General features: G+C 41.9%; 1 protein-coding gene across 8 annotated transcripts in view; it reads left to right on the top strand.

Annotated features, from left to right (window-relative positions):
• The window catches only part of Sipa1l1 (signal induced proliferation associated 1 like 1), a 258,641-nt gene that overhangs the window by 185,550 nt on the left and 53,416 nt on the right, over positions 1 to 19,675 (top strand). For all 8 annotated transcript variants that reach the window (XM_052185511.1, XM_052185514.1, XM_052185506.1 and 5 more), the window contains 3 exons: positions 8,757 to 8,860; positions 11,620 to 11,777; positions 18,555 to 19,128. In XM_052185511.1, the coding sequence (XP_052041471.1) occupies positions 8,757 to 8,860; positions 11,620 to 11,777; positions 18,555 to 19,128 (836 nt within the window). The remainder of the gene's footprint in view (positions 1 to 8,756; positions 8,861 to 11,619; positions 11,778 to 18,554; positions 19,129 to 19,675) is intronic.

Here is a 19,675-nt window from a genome sequence, read left to right as displayed (position 1 = left end):
TATTCCTCAAATATTAGTTGCTTCAGACTTCCTGAACTCCATTGTATCGTGGCTTCCCTCTTCAGACTGGGCTTAGCCTATCCTGTGCCACTGTCCCAAAATTCCACCTGGGTAGTGATCTGGGGCATTATAGGGCTCACCTTAATTCCTTGTTGCCACCCCTCACTTCCCCCATCCCCCATCCCAGCATGGACCACAGACTGTCTAATGCTGTCCTTTTTGTTGGATGTTTGAAATCAGTTGGTTCAGATGTCTTACCAAATTTTCTAATTGATAGTGAGAATCACGGCTGGGACAGAAGTTCTAGATTCATTTATTTATTTGTTTGTTTATTTATTTGTTTATTCATTCATTCATTCAAGTTCTAGATTCATTTTTATATTCATTCATTCATTCATTCATTCATTCAGTCAGTCAGTCAGTCTATACATGCATGCCATCTTAGTTAAACCCTACAAATTGCTAGCTAAATTGGCTTTAGATACATTCAGGTGCCTATGGCTAGATAGCTACTAAGCATTATAGAACTGTGACAGATTTGGTGGTATGGCTCGTTAAAACAGTGTGCCGAGAGTGCATGAGTGTGAATCCACGGCTGACCTCCAGAGGTCTCTGTACCTTCCTTTCTGGTGCACTGTACCTTTTCACACCCAAATTGTCTGGTGAGACAATTCTGCTCATCATCCTATCTGTTTTGAGGTTTTTATTATGCTGTGACTAACAGAGTCAGGAAAGCTAAGCCTGGTGAAACAGTGGAGCCGTTTCTTCTCTTTCCTACTCATCTCTACAAAGTCCCTTTTCTCATCTCAGCATTAAAGACTTGGAGCAAACAAATAAGCAGCTGCTGCTGCTGCTGCTGCTGCTGCTGCTACTGCTGCTGCTGCTGCTGCTTCTTCTTCTTCTTCTTCTTCTTCTTCTTCTTCTTCTTCTTCTTCTTCTTCTTCTTCTTTGGTTTAGGTTTTTTTGTTATTTTTTTTATTTGATATATTTTTTATTTACATTTCAAATGATTTCCCCTATTCTGGCTCCTCACTCCCCGAAAGTCCCATAAGCCCTCTTCCCTCCCCTTGTTCCCCCACCCACCCCTTCCCACTTCCCTGTTCTGGTATTGCCCTATGCTGCTGCACTGAGCATTTCCAGAACCAGGGGCCACTCCTTCCTTCTTCTTGGACATCATTTGATATGTGGATTATGTCTTGGGTATTCCATGTTTCTAGGCTAATATCCACTTATCAGTGTGTGCATACCATGATTGATCTTTTAAGACTGGGTTACCTCACTTAGTATGATGTTCTCCAGCTCCATCCATTTGTCTAAAATTTTCATGAATTCATTGTCTCTAATGGCTGAATAGTACTCCATTGTGTATATATACCACATTTTTTGTATCCATTCCTCCGTTGAGGGACACCTAGGTTCTTTCCAGCTTCTGGCTATTATAAATAGGGCTGCTATGAACATAGTGGAGCATGTATCCTTATTACATGCTGGGGAATCCTCTGGGTATATGCCCAGGAGTGGTATATCAGGGTCCTCCGGAAGTGATGTGCCCAGTTTTCTGAGGAACTACCAGACTGATTTCCAGGGTGGATGTACCAATTTGCAACCCCACCAGCAGTGGGGGAGTGTTCCTCTTTCTTCACATCCTCACCAGCACCTCCAGTCTCCTGAGTTTTTAATCTTAGCTATTCTGACTGGTGTGAGGTGAAATCTCAGGGATGTTTTGATTTGCATTTCCCTAATGACTAATGATGTTGAGCATTTTTTAAGATGCTTCTCACCCATCCGAAGTTCTTCAGGTGAAAATTCTTTGTTTAGCTTGTACCCCATTTTTAATAGGGTTATTTGGTTCTCTGGGGTCTAACTTCTTGAGTTCTTTGTATATATTGGATATTAGCCCTCTATCGGATGTAGGGTTGGTGAAGATCTTTTCCCAATTTGTTGGTTGATGATTTGTCCTTTTGATGGTGTCCTTTTACTTACAGAAACTTTGTAATTTTATGAAGACCCATTTGTCTATTCTTGATCTTGGTGAAGATCTTTTTCCAATTTGTTGGTTGCCGATTTGTCCTTTTGATGGTGTCCTTTACCTTACAGAAACTTTGTAATTTTATGAAGTCCCATTTGTCTATTCTTGATCTTAGAGCATACGCTATTGGTGTTCTGTTCAGGAACTTTCCCCCTGTACCAATGTCCTCAAGGGTTTTCCCCAGTTTCTTTTTTATTAGCTTCAGTGTGTCTGGAGGTCCTTGATCCATTTGGAGTTGAGCTTAGTACAAGGAGATAAGGATGGATCAATTCACATTCTTCTGCATGCTGACCTCTAGTTGAACCAGCACCATTTGTTGAAAAGGCTACCCTTTTTCCACTAGATGTTTTCAGTTCCTTTGTCAAAGATCAAGTGGCCATAGGTGTGTGGGTTCATTTCTGGATCTTCAATCCTATTCCATTGATCCGCCTGCCTGTCACTGTACCAATACCATGCAGTTTTTAACACTATTGCTCGGTAGTATTGTTTGAAGTCAGGGGATACTGATTCCCCCAGACTTTCTTTTGTTGTTGAGAATAGTTTTAGCTATCCTGGGTTTTTTGTTATTCCAGATGAATTTGAGAATTGCTTTTTCTAACTCTACGAAGAACTGAGTTGGGATTTTGATGGGGATTGCATTGATTCTGTATATTGCTTTTGGCAAGATGGCCATTTTAACTATATTAATCCTGCCAATCCACGAGCATGGCAGAATTTTCCATTTTCTGAGGTCTTCTTCGATTTCCTTCTTCAGAGACTTGAAGTTCTTGTCATAAAGATCTTGCATTTGTTTGGTCAGAGTCACACCAAGATACTTTATATTGTTTGTGGCTATTGTGAAGGGTGTCATTTTCCTAACTTCTTTCTCAGCCTGCTTATCCTTTGAGTATAGGAAGGCTATTGATTTGCTTGAGTTGATTTTATAACCTGCCACTTTGCTGAAGTTGTTTATCAGCTGTAGAAGTTCTCTGGTGGAGTTTTTTGGGTCACTTAAGTAGACTATCATATCTGCAAATAGTGATAGTTTGACTTCTTCCTTTCTAATTTGTATCCCTTTGACCTTATGTTGTCTAATTGCCCTAGCTAGTACCTCAAGTACAGTATTGAAAAGATAAGGAGGGGTGGGGGCAGCCTTGTCTAGTCCCTGATTTTAGTGAGATTGCTTCAAGTTTCTCTCCATTTAGTTTGATGTTGACTACCAGTTTGCTGTATATTGCTTTTACTATGTTTAGGTATGGGCCTTGAATTCCTGTTCTTTCCAAGACTTTAAGCATGAAAGGCTGCTGAATTTTGTCAAATGCTTTTTCAGCATCCAATGAAATGACCATCAACACATCTGGAGAATCTGGAGGAAATGGACAATTTCCTAGACAGATACCAAATACCAAAATTAAATCAAGACCAAATAGATCATCTAAACATTCCCATAACCCCTAAAGATATAGAAGGGGTCATAGAAAGTCTTCCAACAAAAAAAGCACAGGACCAGATCGTTTCAGAGAAACCATCAAAGAAGACCTAACACCAATACTCTTCAAACTATTCTACAAAATAGAAACAGAAGGAATACTACCCAACTCTTTCTGCGAAGCCACAATTACGCTGATACCAAAACCACACAAAGATCCAACAAAGAAAGAAAACTTCAGACCAATTTCCCTTATGAACATCGATGCAAAATTACTCAATAAAATTCTTGCCAACCGAATCTAAGAACACATCAAAATGATCAAGTAGGCTTCATCCCAGGGATGCAGGGATGGTTCAATATATGAAAATCCATCAATGCAATCCACTACATAAACAAACTCAAAGAACAAATAAGCTTCAAATAAATATGTTGCTTGCAGGAATAGATATCTGAAGAAATGTTTAGCAGTGAAGTTTTGGGCTTCCTGTTTGTTCCCAGATTTGGTTGGCAAACACACTAGAATAAAGAAAAAAATAAACTTCTCTCCATGACATTGATTTGAAAGCTGGAGACCCCACCACACCCATTTAAAGCTGTACTTACGGATGTTTATTTGAGAAGTTATTGCTTGAGTGAAGCTTGGTTGTCAAGTCAGCACACAGGGGACATTGAAGCCCTGCGTGAAGTGTTCCTCAGAGCCCTACACTAATTCACTGCAGTGTCCTGTGCCACCCCAGGATCTCAGCTTCAGCCAAAGGGCAGCTGGGATCTATGGTTTAACCTAGACTCACTGAGGCTTTAGAAAGAACGTAGAACCTTGGGGGCTGGAGAGATGGCTTAGTGGTTAAGAGTACATACTGTTCTTCCTGAAGATCCAAGTCTTCCATGAGGTTGCTCACAATTATCTAGAACTCCAATTTCAGGAGATCCAGTGCCTTCTTGGAATTTATGGGCACAAGGTACATACATGTGTACTTATATGTATTTAGGAAAAACAGTCCTAATAAAAAATAATAAGTCTTTAGGAAAAGAAAAGCAATCCTTTATTAAGAATAGCTTTGATGGAAGAGGCCCAGACACACAGGGCCACTCAGAGTTCTAGACACTGAGTGTAAACTACACAAACGAAGGACAGTACACGCTCTACCTTAACTGAACAAAGTGTTAAATTTAATATTAGTGTCCATGTGTATGTGTGTCTTTGGTGTTTGTGTGTCTGGTATGTTTGGTGTGTTTGTGTGTGTGTGTGTGTGTGTGGTGAGTATATATGACAGTAGACATATATGCACAGTTGGCAGTACCTGTGTGGAGGTCAGAGGAAGACTTTGGGGAGTCACTTCTTTCCTCTCAAGGCAAGATTGTTCTTGTTGGTTCTACTATGTATGTGTACTCTAGGTGAGTCTCCTGTCTCTACCTCCCATCTTGCCTGGGATTACTGGGATAACAGACATATGCCTCTGCATCTATCTGGCTTTTTTATGAGGGTTCTAAGGATTGAACTTGGGTTGTCAGGTATTTATGTAAAGCATTTTAAGCTGCTGAGTCATGTTGCTGGACCTAAAATTTAAATTCCAACCAAAAAATTTACTGAGAATCTTAGAAGCTAGCATTTTCCTAAACTTTATTTGACCGTTGTAACAATGAACATACAAAAGAACAGAGAAGTGAGTATTGATGGCTGAATTACTCCCTAGGGTTCAAAACTTGCCCTGTCTCAGAAAAGTGTGTCTGATTCCCAGTATGCATCTAAACAATGACTATAGCATCCCCAGATCCTGAGGGAGGATTACATGCAGGTGAAATCTGCTCTAGCATAGAGATCTTGAGCAGCCATTGAACTACTATGCTATTGCAAATGAGGTAAGAATTATGGCTTGGTCCAACATACCATAATCCTTCCCAAACAGTTCCTCCAACTGGAACAAATTTTGAAAGATGAATCCATTGGAGCCATTCTCCTTCAAACCACCGTGGTGGAGATCTGTCTTCCTTATGTATTGGACACTCAGGATTAAGCCAGGGCTTCACATGCCAGGCGGTCGGGCTCTCACTCACCTATGCCTCCAGCCTCCGTAGAGATTTTAAGCTAGACAGTTTCTAAAAATCAAGTGCTTGTATCCTGGCGTCTACTTCAGCTCGCCTTTCCTTTAGTGCTCAAGAAAAACCCATGTGAACCCTTGCTTACTTCTCTCTCAGATTCACACTTACCATCATCGTCTTAGCTTCCGACTACTGGTTAAGTCAGAAATCAAGAAGATCAGAGGTGTTGGCTGCACCTTGGATCTGCTTCTGCAGATTGAAGCACCTTGCAGTAGAAAAGCTGCTGCCAACTTGCTGCTTTGCAGTGGTCTTGTACAGCAGACATTCTTCTCTTCCCTCTGTTATTCTCTATCTTAGTATTATCGGCTTTGAGTAATGAGAGTTTTATTTGAGTTTTCAGACAAGATCTCTCCATGTAGTCCCAACCATCCTCTAACTCAAATCCTCCTTTCTCAGCCTGCCAAGTTCTGGGATTATAGATGCCCGTTAAAGGATTTTCTTCTTATGACATAATTGTTGAGTATGGTGATATTCATAACTGTGTGCAGCTCACTGATGCTGTGAGTTAGAGGTGGTCATGTGATTGTCAAGACAACCTGAGTTTACTACTAGTCAGGTGGTGGTGGCGCACACCTTTAATCCCAGCACTTGGGAGGCAGAGGCAGGCAAATCTCTGAGTCTGAGACCAGCCTGGTGTGCAGAGTGAGTTCCAGGACTGCCAGGGCTACACAGAGAAACCCTGTCTTTATAAACCATAAGAAAAACAGATTGAGCCCATCCAGTTACGCTACAGATCAGAATTAGCTTTTCTGAGATTGCTCACCATGTGTTCTCTTCAATGAGATTTAAATATCAGCTTTGTTTCCTTTTCCTAGATTGTCATCCTCTTAAGACTTTGATGGTTTTAAGGTCACTAGAAGCAAAGCAAGAACACTAAGTATTGCAGTCCTAGAAGATATGAGAACATTCTTTTCTCTTCTCTCTGGTACCATTCACACTTGGATCCTGTACATAGTAACCTCAGGATTGGGAAACTGCTTTTTTCTTGTTAAGGAAGTTCTCACTGTTTTGGCCTTAGCCTCGTCTCTAAACTTATGAAACCATTTTCAAACTGTTCAAAATATTAGCAAAATTGTGATTTCTAAAGATCCCAAGAAAAAGGCTGGTTGGGCAGCATCCAAAACATGAAGTAAGGTGTACAGAGAATGAACGGGCTAAAGGCAGGAAAGCAGACTGATGTCCAGAGAGCTTTTCTTCCTGGCAGTCATGCTCATAAGTCCAATGCAGTTAATAAATGCTGATGGCAGTATTTTTTTCTAGTTCATCAGTTTTGCTTAAAATCAGCTTGAAACCCTTCAAAGCTACCACATTCACCTCAAAGTCTTACGAGATATTTATAGCAGGTTGATCTGCAGATATTTATAGCAAGTTCCTAAATTCTTCATACTTAAAACCAGCCTTAAACCGTTGAGAAAGACACTTTATTATAGTAATGGTCTTCCCTGGAGGTGGTCATTAATATTTATGAGGTTTTCTTGAGTACTTACTTGTTGCTGTGTATTTTGCAATTATGAAAAGTCATTTTTGCTTCGTTCTATATTTAGCTTATTTCTTTGCATTTTTCATGAACTGCAAACTGAAGATCCTCCAGTAAACTCCAGCTAAAAGCTCAGGATCAGGATCATGTTTCTAAATCTGAAAGTTTGATGGTGTATTTGGAGCTACTAGTACCTCAGAGCAGTGGGAGCTCCTGCATCAGTCTCCCAGTGCGCTATTGAAACTAGGCTCCTTTTGAGACCTCCTACCCACTGCAGCAGTGCTGGGCATGGCCTGCAGATTGTGCCTTTTCAAGAAGCTTCCCCACTAATGCCTGCCTCTTGTGCATACCAGTGACTTTGTCTTGCTATGTCATTCATTAAAACACAATAATTGCCATTCTCTAACGTGCAGTCAAGTATGGTCCTCAAAAAAGTGTTCTTGGTGGTTTTAGTCTACCCCAAATGAATGTTCTTCGGTTGGTTCTCTGGGTAGTCTGGAAATCCAGACCTTTGAGTCTCGACAGTCCCTTTCGGATGGCTGGTACTTTGTTGTTTGTTTTGTTTTTTCCTGACTATAGGTGTCTGTGGGCACATTGACTGGAAAATCATTTTTATTTAGGTAGTAGAGGTTGTTTTTCCTTAGGGAAATGAGAGGACAGCATGGCCTCAGTGCCTTTAACATCTGAGGGCACTCCTTCGGCTCTGGTCTCCAGTGTTAATATCTTACCACTCATAATTGAAGATATTAAGAGATTGGTTTTCAGTGTCCGTGAAGGTGACTGGGAAATTATTTTTTGTTGTTTTTACCAGACCTAGATTGAGTTTAACATTTCCCTCGGTTATAAGCATAGACAACCAGCTGCCTGTGGTTTTATTGCCAATAGTAGGTGGGCAGACCTTTGTTGTCATAGCTGTTGACAATAACATTGCTTATGTTCACGTTTTGTCTGCACTGAAGTAGCTACGAGGTCATTTGTTGTTATCATTATAAATCTTACAGCATTTATTTATCATTTCAAATTTTTTATTTATATTTTGATTTTTTTTAAAGACGAGACCTTGCTATCTAACTTGGAACTCCACATGTAGCCCAGGGTTGCTGTGAACTTGAGATGTTCCTGTCTCAAACTCTTGAACACAGGATTATAGGGGTGGACTACCATGCCTGGCAATAACATTTTAAATTGTTTAGATTGTTTATATTTTTATATATGTATACACGTATATATGTATATACACATATATGTGGGGTGCATGCACCTGTGGATGAATGCAGGCATACCTGCACATGAATGTGTGTGAGCATGGAGACCAAAGGTTGATATTAGATATCTTCCTTGATTACTCCTCAGCTTGCTGTGACCATCCCCTGTCTCTGTCTCCTCGCTGTGCTAGATTACAGCAGGCCCCACTGTAGAACCTCTCCCTTTGGGCAAATACTACCCAATGAGCCATGTCCCACTCCCCAACCCCCCCCCCCCCAGTTTGTTTGTTTGAGAATAATTTAGTTTATTCGTTCATAAATTTTCTAGGAAAACATCCATTCTGAGAAAATACCCATCTGTAGACTTCTTTGGAGTGCAGGAGAGAATTGGGTATTTAAAAATGAGTCAAAACACCTAAGAGAGCCTTACCTCAGCTCTTTACTTTCTCAGTTGTTTTTGAAGGTGTCCTCTTGGTGAGTTCTTTTCCAGGCCTTGCAGTCGTCTCATCTGTTGTTATTTTTCCTGAACTGTAGCTGACTCCACTGGAACCCACTCTCTATACACAACCTACAAAGACTATGAGATAATGTTCCACGTCTCCACCATGCTGCCCTACACACCTAACAACAAGCAACAGGTAAGAGCTGCTGTCATCTGTGCTCCACTTACTACTGCACTTCCCCCAGAAGCGTGAGTGTGCAAACTCTGCAGCCAGAATGGAGTATTGCACCTGTCGCAGCAGCAGGGCGCTTTGTGCTCTGTGGAAGCAGTGAGTAGCGAGTGAGCCGAAAACAAATGGAAGCCTCAGATTCTAGGTTAACAGCCAGCTGGCCACTTTGTGAATTAATCATTTGCCTTTCACACCAGGGATGGAGGTTTTCATGCAATCTGAAAAGGACAAGTTAAAGGCACTGTGATTGGATGACTTTGCAGGGTTGCAAAGGGCCTACACAGTGGGCAAAGATTCTTAAGAAGCCAGTGCTTAAAACAGGGAGTACTGATGCTTCATCTAGAGTCCAAGGGAATTGAACACAGCAGCAAGAATGTCAGGAAGAGTGTCCGTAGGGTCCAGAGCCCTGTTCTTCCTTTATCGGGAAATGGCAAGGAATAGAATTGATAATGTCAAGTGTAACTACACTGAATCCTGCAGAGATCAGGAACACTCCTAGTCACCAAATGCAAGAGGAATGAAGGAACCAGAATGTGGAGGAAGATGGAAGCTGACAGTTCTGTTTGGACAATATCAGCAGTCACAGTTTAGGAAACTAGTTTAAAATAAATGTCAGATTGAACCCAAGAAGTCATAAACACACAGTCTGTCCTTCCATACCCATTGCAAACTTGCCCGGTTTCACGTCTGACTTCCTATCGGGTGTGCATGTTTCATTGTCTGTTGTACTAACAGGGCTGGCTGCAGAGAGAATTAGATCACTGCCCGTCCTTCAGTGATCTTAGTCCATCACTCAGCTAACCTCACACCTTGCTGCTTTGGGTTCACTCTCAAGCCTAAGAAAAAAAGCTTTTGTTTTTCCAGGTTAGTTACCAAAGTGATCAAAAATAGGAAACAGTGAGTAGACATAAATCTGCAATAAGCCCACCTCCATTCAAGCTCTCTGATCCTGAGTGGAAGTCACCATTCTAAGAGAGGGAAAGTAAACTCATTCTGACCAGTCAGGGGAACATTAATGAATAATCATTGAAGAGAAAAAGGATCTGTTGCTTTGCAGGAAAACATGAGATTTGTCAGGCAGGTTACTATATTTAATACCAGGATGGAGTTGTTGAAGCGCTGGCCAGAGTAAGTTACCATTGCAGTGTGCAACTGTGTACATAGTTTAATTTGGGGAATCAATGAAAGCAAAAACAATACAGTCCTAAATTAAAAAGTTAATCTCTACTATACTGAGAATTTTTTATTCTTTAGCTAATTAATTTGCTTTCATCTGTGTAGATAACTTTATACATAGAAATATATTTAAAGTATATCTTTTAAAATACTTTACATGTATTTAAAATAAATGCAGTTTTGTTTACATTTAGCATAAGACAAATGGATTTGCATCCTTATTAAAGCATGAATTCCACATAACAAGGCATACTGAAGAATGATTTTGCAGAAAAAAATATGTTGACATGTGTAGACTAGAGAGGCGATATTTGTTTTTATCCGTGATCTCACAGTAGTATGATCGTCTTGGCTACATTCTAGATAGCAATCAGTTCACACCAGGCTTCATCTCCATCCTGTCTGAAACTTAGAAATGAAGTAAACTTCCTCACTGGGCGATATTGAAATGCTTTCAAATTAGGTTAAAAGGGCTGCAAATTTAGCTTGGCACCTTGTTGCTCTTCCGGAGGACCCAGGTTTGGTTCCTAGCATCTACTTGGTGCCTTACAGTGATCTATAACTTCAGTTTCAGAGGCTCCAGCACCCTCTGCTGGCCTCTCCAGGTGTCAAGCATGCACACAAGGCACAGATACATGCAGAACATCTCACCATGACATAAAACAATAAGTTTTTTTAAAGTATGCTTGCCAGACATTTTTCTCTACCCTTCTAACTGTAATCTAAAAGGCTGCTGCTGTCTTCTAGCTGGAGGCCAACACTACGTTACTGGTTTTATGTAATTTACATGCTTTAATATCCCTAGAGAATTTAAATAAAAAATGAGCTGTCTGAGTATAGGTCTGTGTGCAGCACAGTTAGTTGCTGTGACTTTTAGTTGTTTTGCTTCTAAGAGCTTCCATAAAACAAAAATGAGGAAAGCAAAGGTCACCCCAATTTTCTTATAGAATAATCACACTATCTGGGTAGCCTCAGGAAGAACGAGCTGGCTTGATGTGCCTGAGTTGGAAACCAGGGCCTGGTGTGAGGAGAGCATGGATCAGAAGGGAGTCTGAAACAGCTCTCTGTAATTAAGGAAGGTGGTCAAACCTAAGACCTAACCTGCCTTTAAATTGGTATTACTTGTGGAATAGTACAGGTTTCTATGCTCCTAGCTTGCAACACAAACTGTCTTCCAGGACATCCTGTGTCCACATGCTCTGTAAAGGAAACTGACGTAATCAAGTTGTAATTATTTCAGCCATTCGTCATCTCTAAAGCTCTTCCCCAACAGCAAGTTTCTTGCCTGAAAAGAGAACACAACTGTTGCTATAGAAACTGAAGTTCTGGGCATGTCTGCTTTAGTCAGCTTTGTTAGAATGCTATATCCTTTATGCAAATTTTAAAATATTCAATTCCACATTCCTCTGGAGAGGATGCTATATTGACATTGAGGCTGGAATATTGACAGGAACTGTGCGTTGTGGACTAGATGCCTTCAACATAGGGAATGGTGGAGGGTGTCTCTTAAGTGTCCATACTCATGGTGGTGTTTGCTTGTTTTCTTGTAGCTCCTGAGGAAGCGGCACATTGGGAATGACATTGTGACAATAGTTTTCCAAGAGCCTGGAGCACAACCATTCAGCCCGAAAAACATCCGATCACACTTTCAGCATGTTTTTGTCATTGTCCGGGCTCACAACCCCTGCACTGAGAGTGTCTGTTACAGGTAGGCATCGAGCTGCAGTGGCTGAGTGGGTGGTGGGTGATGGTTGTGCAGCTCCCCTCCCCAGCTCTGCATTCTGGAGTACGTGGGAAATCTGTTACTGTCATCTTTATCTCTGCACTGTGTGCACAGTTGGCTAAATTCACTTGATGATGTAACTGGTGGTGCTGGCGTTCCCTGGGCTTGTGGTTAGACACCTGTCCTTTCCATTTGCACCTCCTCCTTAGGTGCTGTCCTTCATCCATGCCATCTGGTCACCAACTAACTAGTTACTCATGCTGCTAATTATAATTTAATTCCTTTTGGCAGGGATGAATGTTCATGATAAATAGAAGTTAATTTTTTAGTTGTTGCTATTACAAAGTCCTTTACCATTTCTAAGCATACTCTTAAAGGCTTTGTGTGTGTGTGTGTGTGTGTGTGTGTGTTTAGACATTTGTTGTAATTGTTTCAAATACCTTGAGCATTTCCCATGTGCTGTCTACTGGGTTTGTCAAAGGGTTTCATACTACCATGTAGGTAGACAGTGAAACCCTTTTGAACACTGAGAAATATGGCCAGTGGACTACCATACAATGTATTTTTTTAAAGAGTTATTTATTATTACATGTAAGTACACTGTAGCTGTCTACAGACACACCAGAAGAGGGAGTCAGAGCTCATTACAGATGGTTGTGAGCCACCATGTGGTTGCTGGGATTTGAACTCAGGACCTTCGGAAGAGCTGTCAGTGCTCTTAACCGCTGAGCTATGTCTCCAGCCCTACAATGTATTTTTTAAACTAATTTATTAATTTATTTTATTTATATGAGTACACTGTAGCTATCCTCAGACACACCAGGAGAGGGGCATTGGATCCCATTACAGATGGTCGTGAGCTACCATGTGGTTGCTGGGAATTGAACCTCAGACCTCTGGAAGAGAGTACTCTTAACTGCTGAGCCACCTCTCTCCCTCTCCCATACGGTATATTTTAAAGGAACCCTTTTCTTTTCAAGTCTTTTTCTAAATCAGCACTTACCAGTGGAAACAGTGCAAGCCATGTACTAATTTTGTTTTTTATTTTTAATTTTGAAATTATAATTTAATTACATTTCTCCCCTTCCTCCCTGCAAACCCTACTGTATACCCAGCCCCACCCCTTCAAATTCATCACCTCTTTATTTCACTAATTAGCCATATTTAAAACAAAACAAAAACAAATAAGTAAGTAGCTAAAAGGAAATTTGACACTATTTTGATCCACTGTTTCATTTTATTTACTAAATATATCTATTACTTTCTATGTAATAAACTATGTAATTTAAAATACTGATTGATATCAATTGTGACCCTACCCTTCTCTGGTGGTGGTGGTGGTGGTGGTGGTGGTGGTGGTGGTGGTGGTGGTGGTGGTAGTGGTGGTAGAACTCCGGGACTCACTGTGTAGACCAGGTTGTTCTTACTTAATCTCCCAGCGAGCCCACCTGTCTCTGCCTCCTGAGTGCTGGGATTTGTGGGATGGAGGAAACGCATGCAGCAGTGCCCAGCGCCTGGAACCTTTCTCTGGACTGCGTTGGTTGCCTTTCGCTTGAGCACATCTTGGCTCATTTCCTAACTTTTCACTGAGTGAACTTGGTCTCTGTTATGATTTTGTGACACAAGTGAAAAATGGAGTTATATACCAGATCGTCCCAGGATATTCTGCGAAAGCATTGTCTGCATCTTGTGTCAGTCTTTAAGGGTTTTTTTTTGGGGGGGGGGGGTGTTTTTTTTTTGTTTCTTTGGGTTTTTTGTTTGTTTGTTTTTGAGACAGGGTTTCCCTGTGTAGCCCTGGCTGTCCTGGAACTCACTCTGTAGACCAGGCTGGCCTCGAACTCAGAAATCCGCCTGCCTCTGCCTCCCAGAGTGCCGGGATTACAGGCGTACACCACCATGCCCTGCCAGTTTAAGTTTTATATTAACTAAATTTTAATCTAATTTGATGATCCTTGTCACACTACCCACATTTCGCATGCTCAGTAGCTACTGAGCCTGTCAGCCACCGTCCTGCATCACTGCTGGGCAGGCAGGCTCACGGCCTTGTGCAGTTTTCTTCTGTTTACAGTGCATACACAGATACATAAGATCCCAAAATGGTGGGTTTTCTGTTACTCTTTGAAATTCTTGCATAAGAAGCCCATCTTTTCTTTCTAAATTTTATTTAATATTTGTATATGAGTGTTTTGATTACATTTATATCTATGCACCAAGTACATGGCTGTTGCCAGTAGAGGCCAGATCCACTGAAACTGAAGTTGCTGTAATGATTTGAAGGGTAGGGTCAGTAGAAGGGTGCGTTATAAGGATATTTAATCAAGAAAATAGCATTCACCATAGTGTGTGCTGTAAACACATATGTATGGGATTCAGCAGCAGACAGCGAGTCCAGGAGTGTTAGGTGGGTGTATAGCGTGAAGACAGGCAGTAGGGCAGGGCTGTGTTGGAAGGGTGACTCTGGGAACCCTTCACCCAGTGTCTCCAGTGAAGGTAATCATACAAGCAGGTATGGAGACTGCAGTCTGCTTATATCTGTTTCTCTTGTCCTGAACCTACCATGTATGTACCCAAAAGAACAAAGAAAATTCCTCCCATGGATCTAGGGAATATGTACTAAAGTTTACCCTGTGGTGGATCAGAATGCTTTCCAGCTTCTGTTGTTATTTGTTATAATTAGACTGTTCTAAGTTGCCTGGTCCCAGCTGATAGATTATATTAGAAATGGCAAATCAAAACAGGAGCTGCATTAAAGTAAAAATGCACTGAAAGCCATCAGTTTGAGGTTATTGTTAGAGGAGATGGAAAAGTCAGTCACATCAAAGATACAGATTCAGTAAGCATAGCAGCCTGGGTCCTCTGTGAGGGCACCCATGAGCGTCACCATTTCCAGTCATGAATCAGTGGATCTAGCATTGGCCATCAGAGGTCACAAACACCACAGAAAGAGACAAATGTGTGCCTCATGATGGCAGAGTGCCACCCTGCCCTTGTTCCTTTCCCAAATCAACTGTGACTGTGATCAAGCCTTTTAGTCAAGGCACTATAATGTAGATGATCAGGGAGCAGGTTTATACTCCACAGAAGGCACTCTGTGAACGACAACAGTCCAGGGTCTGCAGAAGATGCATTGCTAGAGAGAAAGTCGTAAGGGAAGTGGACAGGACCCTAGAGAATGAAGTTACTAAGGATGGGTTGATTTCAGGATAGCATGCCTAAGGCCTCGGGTTCAGTCTCTAATATTTTTTTCTCTCAATTAATTTCAATGTGTGGATCATATCGAAATCATAATATGTCCATGTGTACAAGCATACATGCACAAAATAATTATAAAAATGACCTATTGTCTTTATAGGCCATTTATTAATTTGGGACTTGTAGCTATATTAGAAAAGCATGTATGTTTATTCTCTCAGAAAGGTTTGCATTTTCAAGAGTGGGTGTGATCTAATACAAAGGGCATTGGAGTTAGACCAGCTTGTGAAATTACTGGAAGGAATCTCAAATTTTCTCTTCTGTGCTATCAATAACTGCCTGTAGGATTTGCTCAAATCCAGCGAGTAGCCAAGGGTGTATGGTACATGTACATCCACAGGCCTGCCTGGACTCTTCTCTTAGAAAGAAGGTGTGTGTGAGGTTCATCTAAGAAGTAGTCAAAGGAGGCAAGAGATGCACCAAGCCAGTTAGCCCCAAAGGCTGGCCTTGCTGTCACTGTCATAATCTGCTCTGTTTGCATTAGTACATCTATTCAACTGTCCTTAGAACGCCCTTACTTACTAAATAGCTGACGTGTGCCTAGATATATTACTTCATTCAAAGTCTTTGATGCTAGTGAATGTTACAAGATCCAGACCAAGCAGACACAGCCTGGTCTTTAGGCCAGGAGATTTGTGTGGGTGATCCATTATCAGGTAAAGGGAGAGAAGGGGAAAGGTGAAGTCCTTTCCTGGAGGTGGGGGTGGAGTGGGCGGGGCCTCTGTTGTTGATGCTCAGCAGTTGCCTTCAGCCCTGGTACACTCCAAGAGCCATGCAGATCATGTTTGTCTGGAAAGTGATGGATTTGTACCCACTGTTTACCCAGACATAAACACTGCTCAGACTCTGGGTCTTCCTGTTGTTTTCAAGGACTTTGGAGAATATATCTGTAGATTAAAATGGACACACACATATTTTCCTTTGTAGAATGTAAGACTGAAGGCCAGTCTAACGTGAAGCTCTCCATTTTATGGAAGTTTGGGGGCCAGTGACCTCTCTAAAACCCCTTTCAATGCTGTCCTTCCCTGACTGCTTCAGCCTCTAAGCTCAGTTTATCCTGTGTGGTGGGTTTGAGTCCTCTATGCTGCCAAGGGAACAAACAGGCCTAGAAAGGGTGGGTCATTGCCAAGACACAGTGCAGCAAAGGAGCTAAGGTAAGTGTGGCTGAGGAGAGGCCTTGGGAATCCACTGTAAAAATAGCAAGAGCTGTTTATAGTTAACCTTAGGGATCTATATTGAGATATTGTAGACAAAGTTCCTTTTGAAGTGAGACAAAATATTCTAATTAGCTTAAACCAGGCCTTACCATCGAGAGTTTATCATCTGTGTCATCTAAGTCAGTGAGCCTGTTAACTTTGTGGAACCATGAAAGTTAATGTGGTTAAAACAAAACCATGTGAGAGGCAGCGTCTAGGCCCTCTTCCTCGCTGTCTTCCCAAGGGTTCTGTCTCTAACACTGCCGACTTGAGTACTGTGTGTATCACTTACCTCCCATCTGTGGTGAATCACGGATAATTACATGGAAGACTCAGTTCTCGCCCTCACAGTTCGTTCTAGAAGCTTCTAATTATTGGTAAGTTGCCAGTGTGTTTTTGTCTAAAGTTCTATCATTTAATAAATAGATCTGTATATTCTTGTAGGCTCAGGGACAAGCAGACGTGCTCAGGATCACAGCTCTGCTGAGTGAGCACCTCTCTTTAGTTACAGCAAAACCACAGCTGCTTCCTGAGGAAGAATAATGGTCCAAGTGAAATTAGCAAAGAATTGCCAACTTTAAAATGAAAGATATTAAACATTTCTGGATCCTCACAGGATTCCTGGTGGAAGATTTACCAAATCTGGATTTCAGCATTTTCTGCTCAGCTTCAGAAGAGGGGGGAAGCTAACATGATCAAATTAAAATTACACAGCTGTCAGCATTCAAGCCAGACAGCTCACATTGACAAGAAGAATTGCCTTTGTAATAGTGTGTAATTAGGCCTAATGCGTGCACGGGGGAGTCTGGGGCTTCCCTTGTACAGTTGGAGCATGGGTGTTGGCTGACACCTCCCTTTGTCAGGAAGTGAGCCAGGTAGTCTTCTTTAAAGATAAACTTGTGAAAAGCATATGTCATTTATAGCTTTTCCATTTCACCTAAGTATAATTTCTAAGTATAAAACCTTCACTTGTAGATTTATCTATCCCATTTCTATAAGATGAAGACTTTTTTTTCTAAAAGTAGCTCAATATCTTAAAGTGAGAGCCCCTCCCTCAACCCTTCTATGGGAGGGTGAGCCAAGGTCTTTTGTACGCTGTTAAGAAACTCACTGTGCATCCCAGGATAGCCTAAAGCTTATAATATCCTCCTGCCTCAGCTCCTGAGTGAGGCAGGGCCATAAGTTTACTTTGAAAACACTCTGATGTTATATTCTTTCTCTTGTAAACTCACATAAAACATTTTCTCGTGCACAGTTTCATGGCCAACGGGATTTTAAGTCATGTGGAAAGGGGGATCGGCACCGTTAGCCCTGTCCTGTCGGGCTTGGCTGAGGGTATCAGGGTGCTCTTGAAGACTGGTGTATGACATATAGCCTCTTTATTTCTATCCAACTTTTGTTGTTTTAGGAAAGTTTGATATTTTTCTTTCTGAGATTAAAATTAGTAGGTGAGTACAGATGTTAATGGTTATTTTTCATGGGCCTTTTTTTTTAGCTATGTGTATGCAAAACCAGTGATGGAAACAAGCTTTCATAGGTCAGTCTGACTCACGACAAACAGGAAAGGGACGTGTGCTTCTTGCAGAACCACAGACCAAAAGCAGAACATTTGGACCAAAGAATAGTTCTGTTAAAAAACATGATTTCCAAGTATTGTGGCACTTCTATAAAAATCATAATTGGTATTGATGTTTTTATTTCAAAGGTATGCTTTAATCTAATCTCACACACGATGCCTCGCACATGGGCCAGCAGACAGTACTTGCTTTATTAGAAAGGACACATTTCTCACAGGCCCTGTGTCTCCTGACAGTTCCCTGATGAAATGGGTATCTTGCTTGCAGCCATTCTGACTCAAGTGGAGGACACATCTGTGTTCTGACAGAATCTCTGTTCTGAAAGGTTGTGTAATTATAGCAACCTGCACTGGATATACTCTGTAGGTATTGAAATAGCTTTTATTCTGTTGCGTGGGACATTACAGTAAGCCAACATGACCAGCCCCCATGATGTTATTATTTGTCTCCTACCTGCCAAAGAAGGGAAGTTTTGACTTTAAATTTTTAGGTAAAAAGAGTCTGCCTGGGGGGAAAAAACCTAAGTAAACTAAAAAGTTTACTAATTAAGCAGAAATTTGTGTCCTTTCTTGCACAAAAAGGATTGTCAGACCCAAACATATGCTCACCCCCTTTCCTTAGTTGCTTGGATGTCAGCACTGGAGCAGTGTTGTACTACTGGCCCTTCGTCTGTGCTGTAATAGAGGACAGACACACCTACACGTGGCTCATCCTTTGTTCTTTGCTTTGTCTCTCAGTGTGGCTGTCACCAGGTCCAGAGATGTGCCTTCTTTTGGACCTCCCATCCCTAAAGGGGTCACCTTTCCCAAGTCAAACGTGTTCAGGGACTTCCTTTTGGCCAAAGTGATTAATGCAGAAAATGCTGCTCATAAATCAGAGAAGTTCCGGGCCATGGCAACAAGGACCCGCCAGGAATACCTGAAGGATCTGGCAGAAAAGAATGTCACCAACACTCCTATCGACCCTTCTGGCAAGTTTCCATTTATTTCTCTGGCCTCCAAGAAGAAGGAAAAGTCTAAGCCTTATCCAGGAGCTGAGCTCAGTAGCATGGGGGCCATCGTGTGGGCAGTCCGGGCCAAAGACTACAATAAGGCCATGGAGTTCGACTGCCTCCTTGGGATCTCCAATGAGTTCATCGTCCTCATTGAGCAGGAAACCAAGAGTGTGGCTTTCAATTGCTCCTGCAGAGATGTGATAGGCTGGACTTCCAGCGACACCAGCCTCAAGATCTTCTATGAGCGGGGAGAGTGTGTGTCTGTGGAGAGCTTCGTTAGCAGTGAAGAGATCAAAGAAATCGTCAAACGGCTGCAGGTGAGACTGCCTGCTCTTGCCATGCATACTCCTCGGGGTTTCCGCAGACTAAAGCCAGGGCACAGAGGCGTGTGGGGCATGATTGGATACTCTGGCAATCCCTGTGCTGATGAGCGGAGCAGCACAGTCTATCTGACTCCTGCTTTCCACTATTTGTTGAGGAAGAGTAGCAGCCCTGGGCAGATGGGACGACATGTCGACTGGGGCGTATGCGGATGATTCTCCTGCATATAACCCGTTCTTACTGCCCTGGGGACTGCTGTTGCTATAGCTGCTGAGAAAGCTGTGCAATAAACCTCTTAAAAACCCACCATGGATTGTTTTGTAAGGGCTGTTGGATGCAGAATACAGGTTATCTTTGTTACCAGCTCTCTGTAGGTCTATCCTAGATTTTTCTGTAATGTCAGGAAAGCCACAGGTTCCTGTGGAGGCAGCCAGCGTGTTGTGTTTTCCTACCTACCGGATAGAGACTAGGGAAGAGGAGTAGCCAGCCTGCCCTTCAACCTGCTCCAGGATGTCAGGAATAGCCAAAGGCAGCACTGTCTTT

Source organism: Apodemus sylvaticus, chromosome 6, assembly GCF_947179515.1.
Source record: "Apodemus sylvaticus chromosome 6, mApoSyl1.1, whole genome shotgun sequence".
Taxonomy (NCBI): Eukaryota; Metazoa; Chordata; class Mammalia; order Rodentia; family Muridae; genus Apodemus; species Apodemus sylvaticus.
Note: the sequence above shows the minus strand (reverse complement) of the source record. Positions and strands in the feature narration are given on the sequence as shown.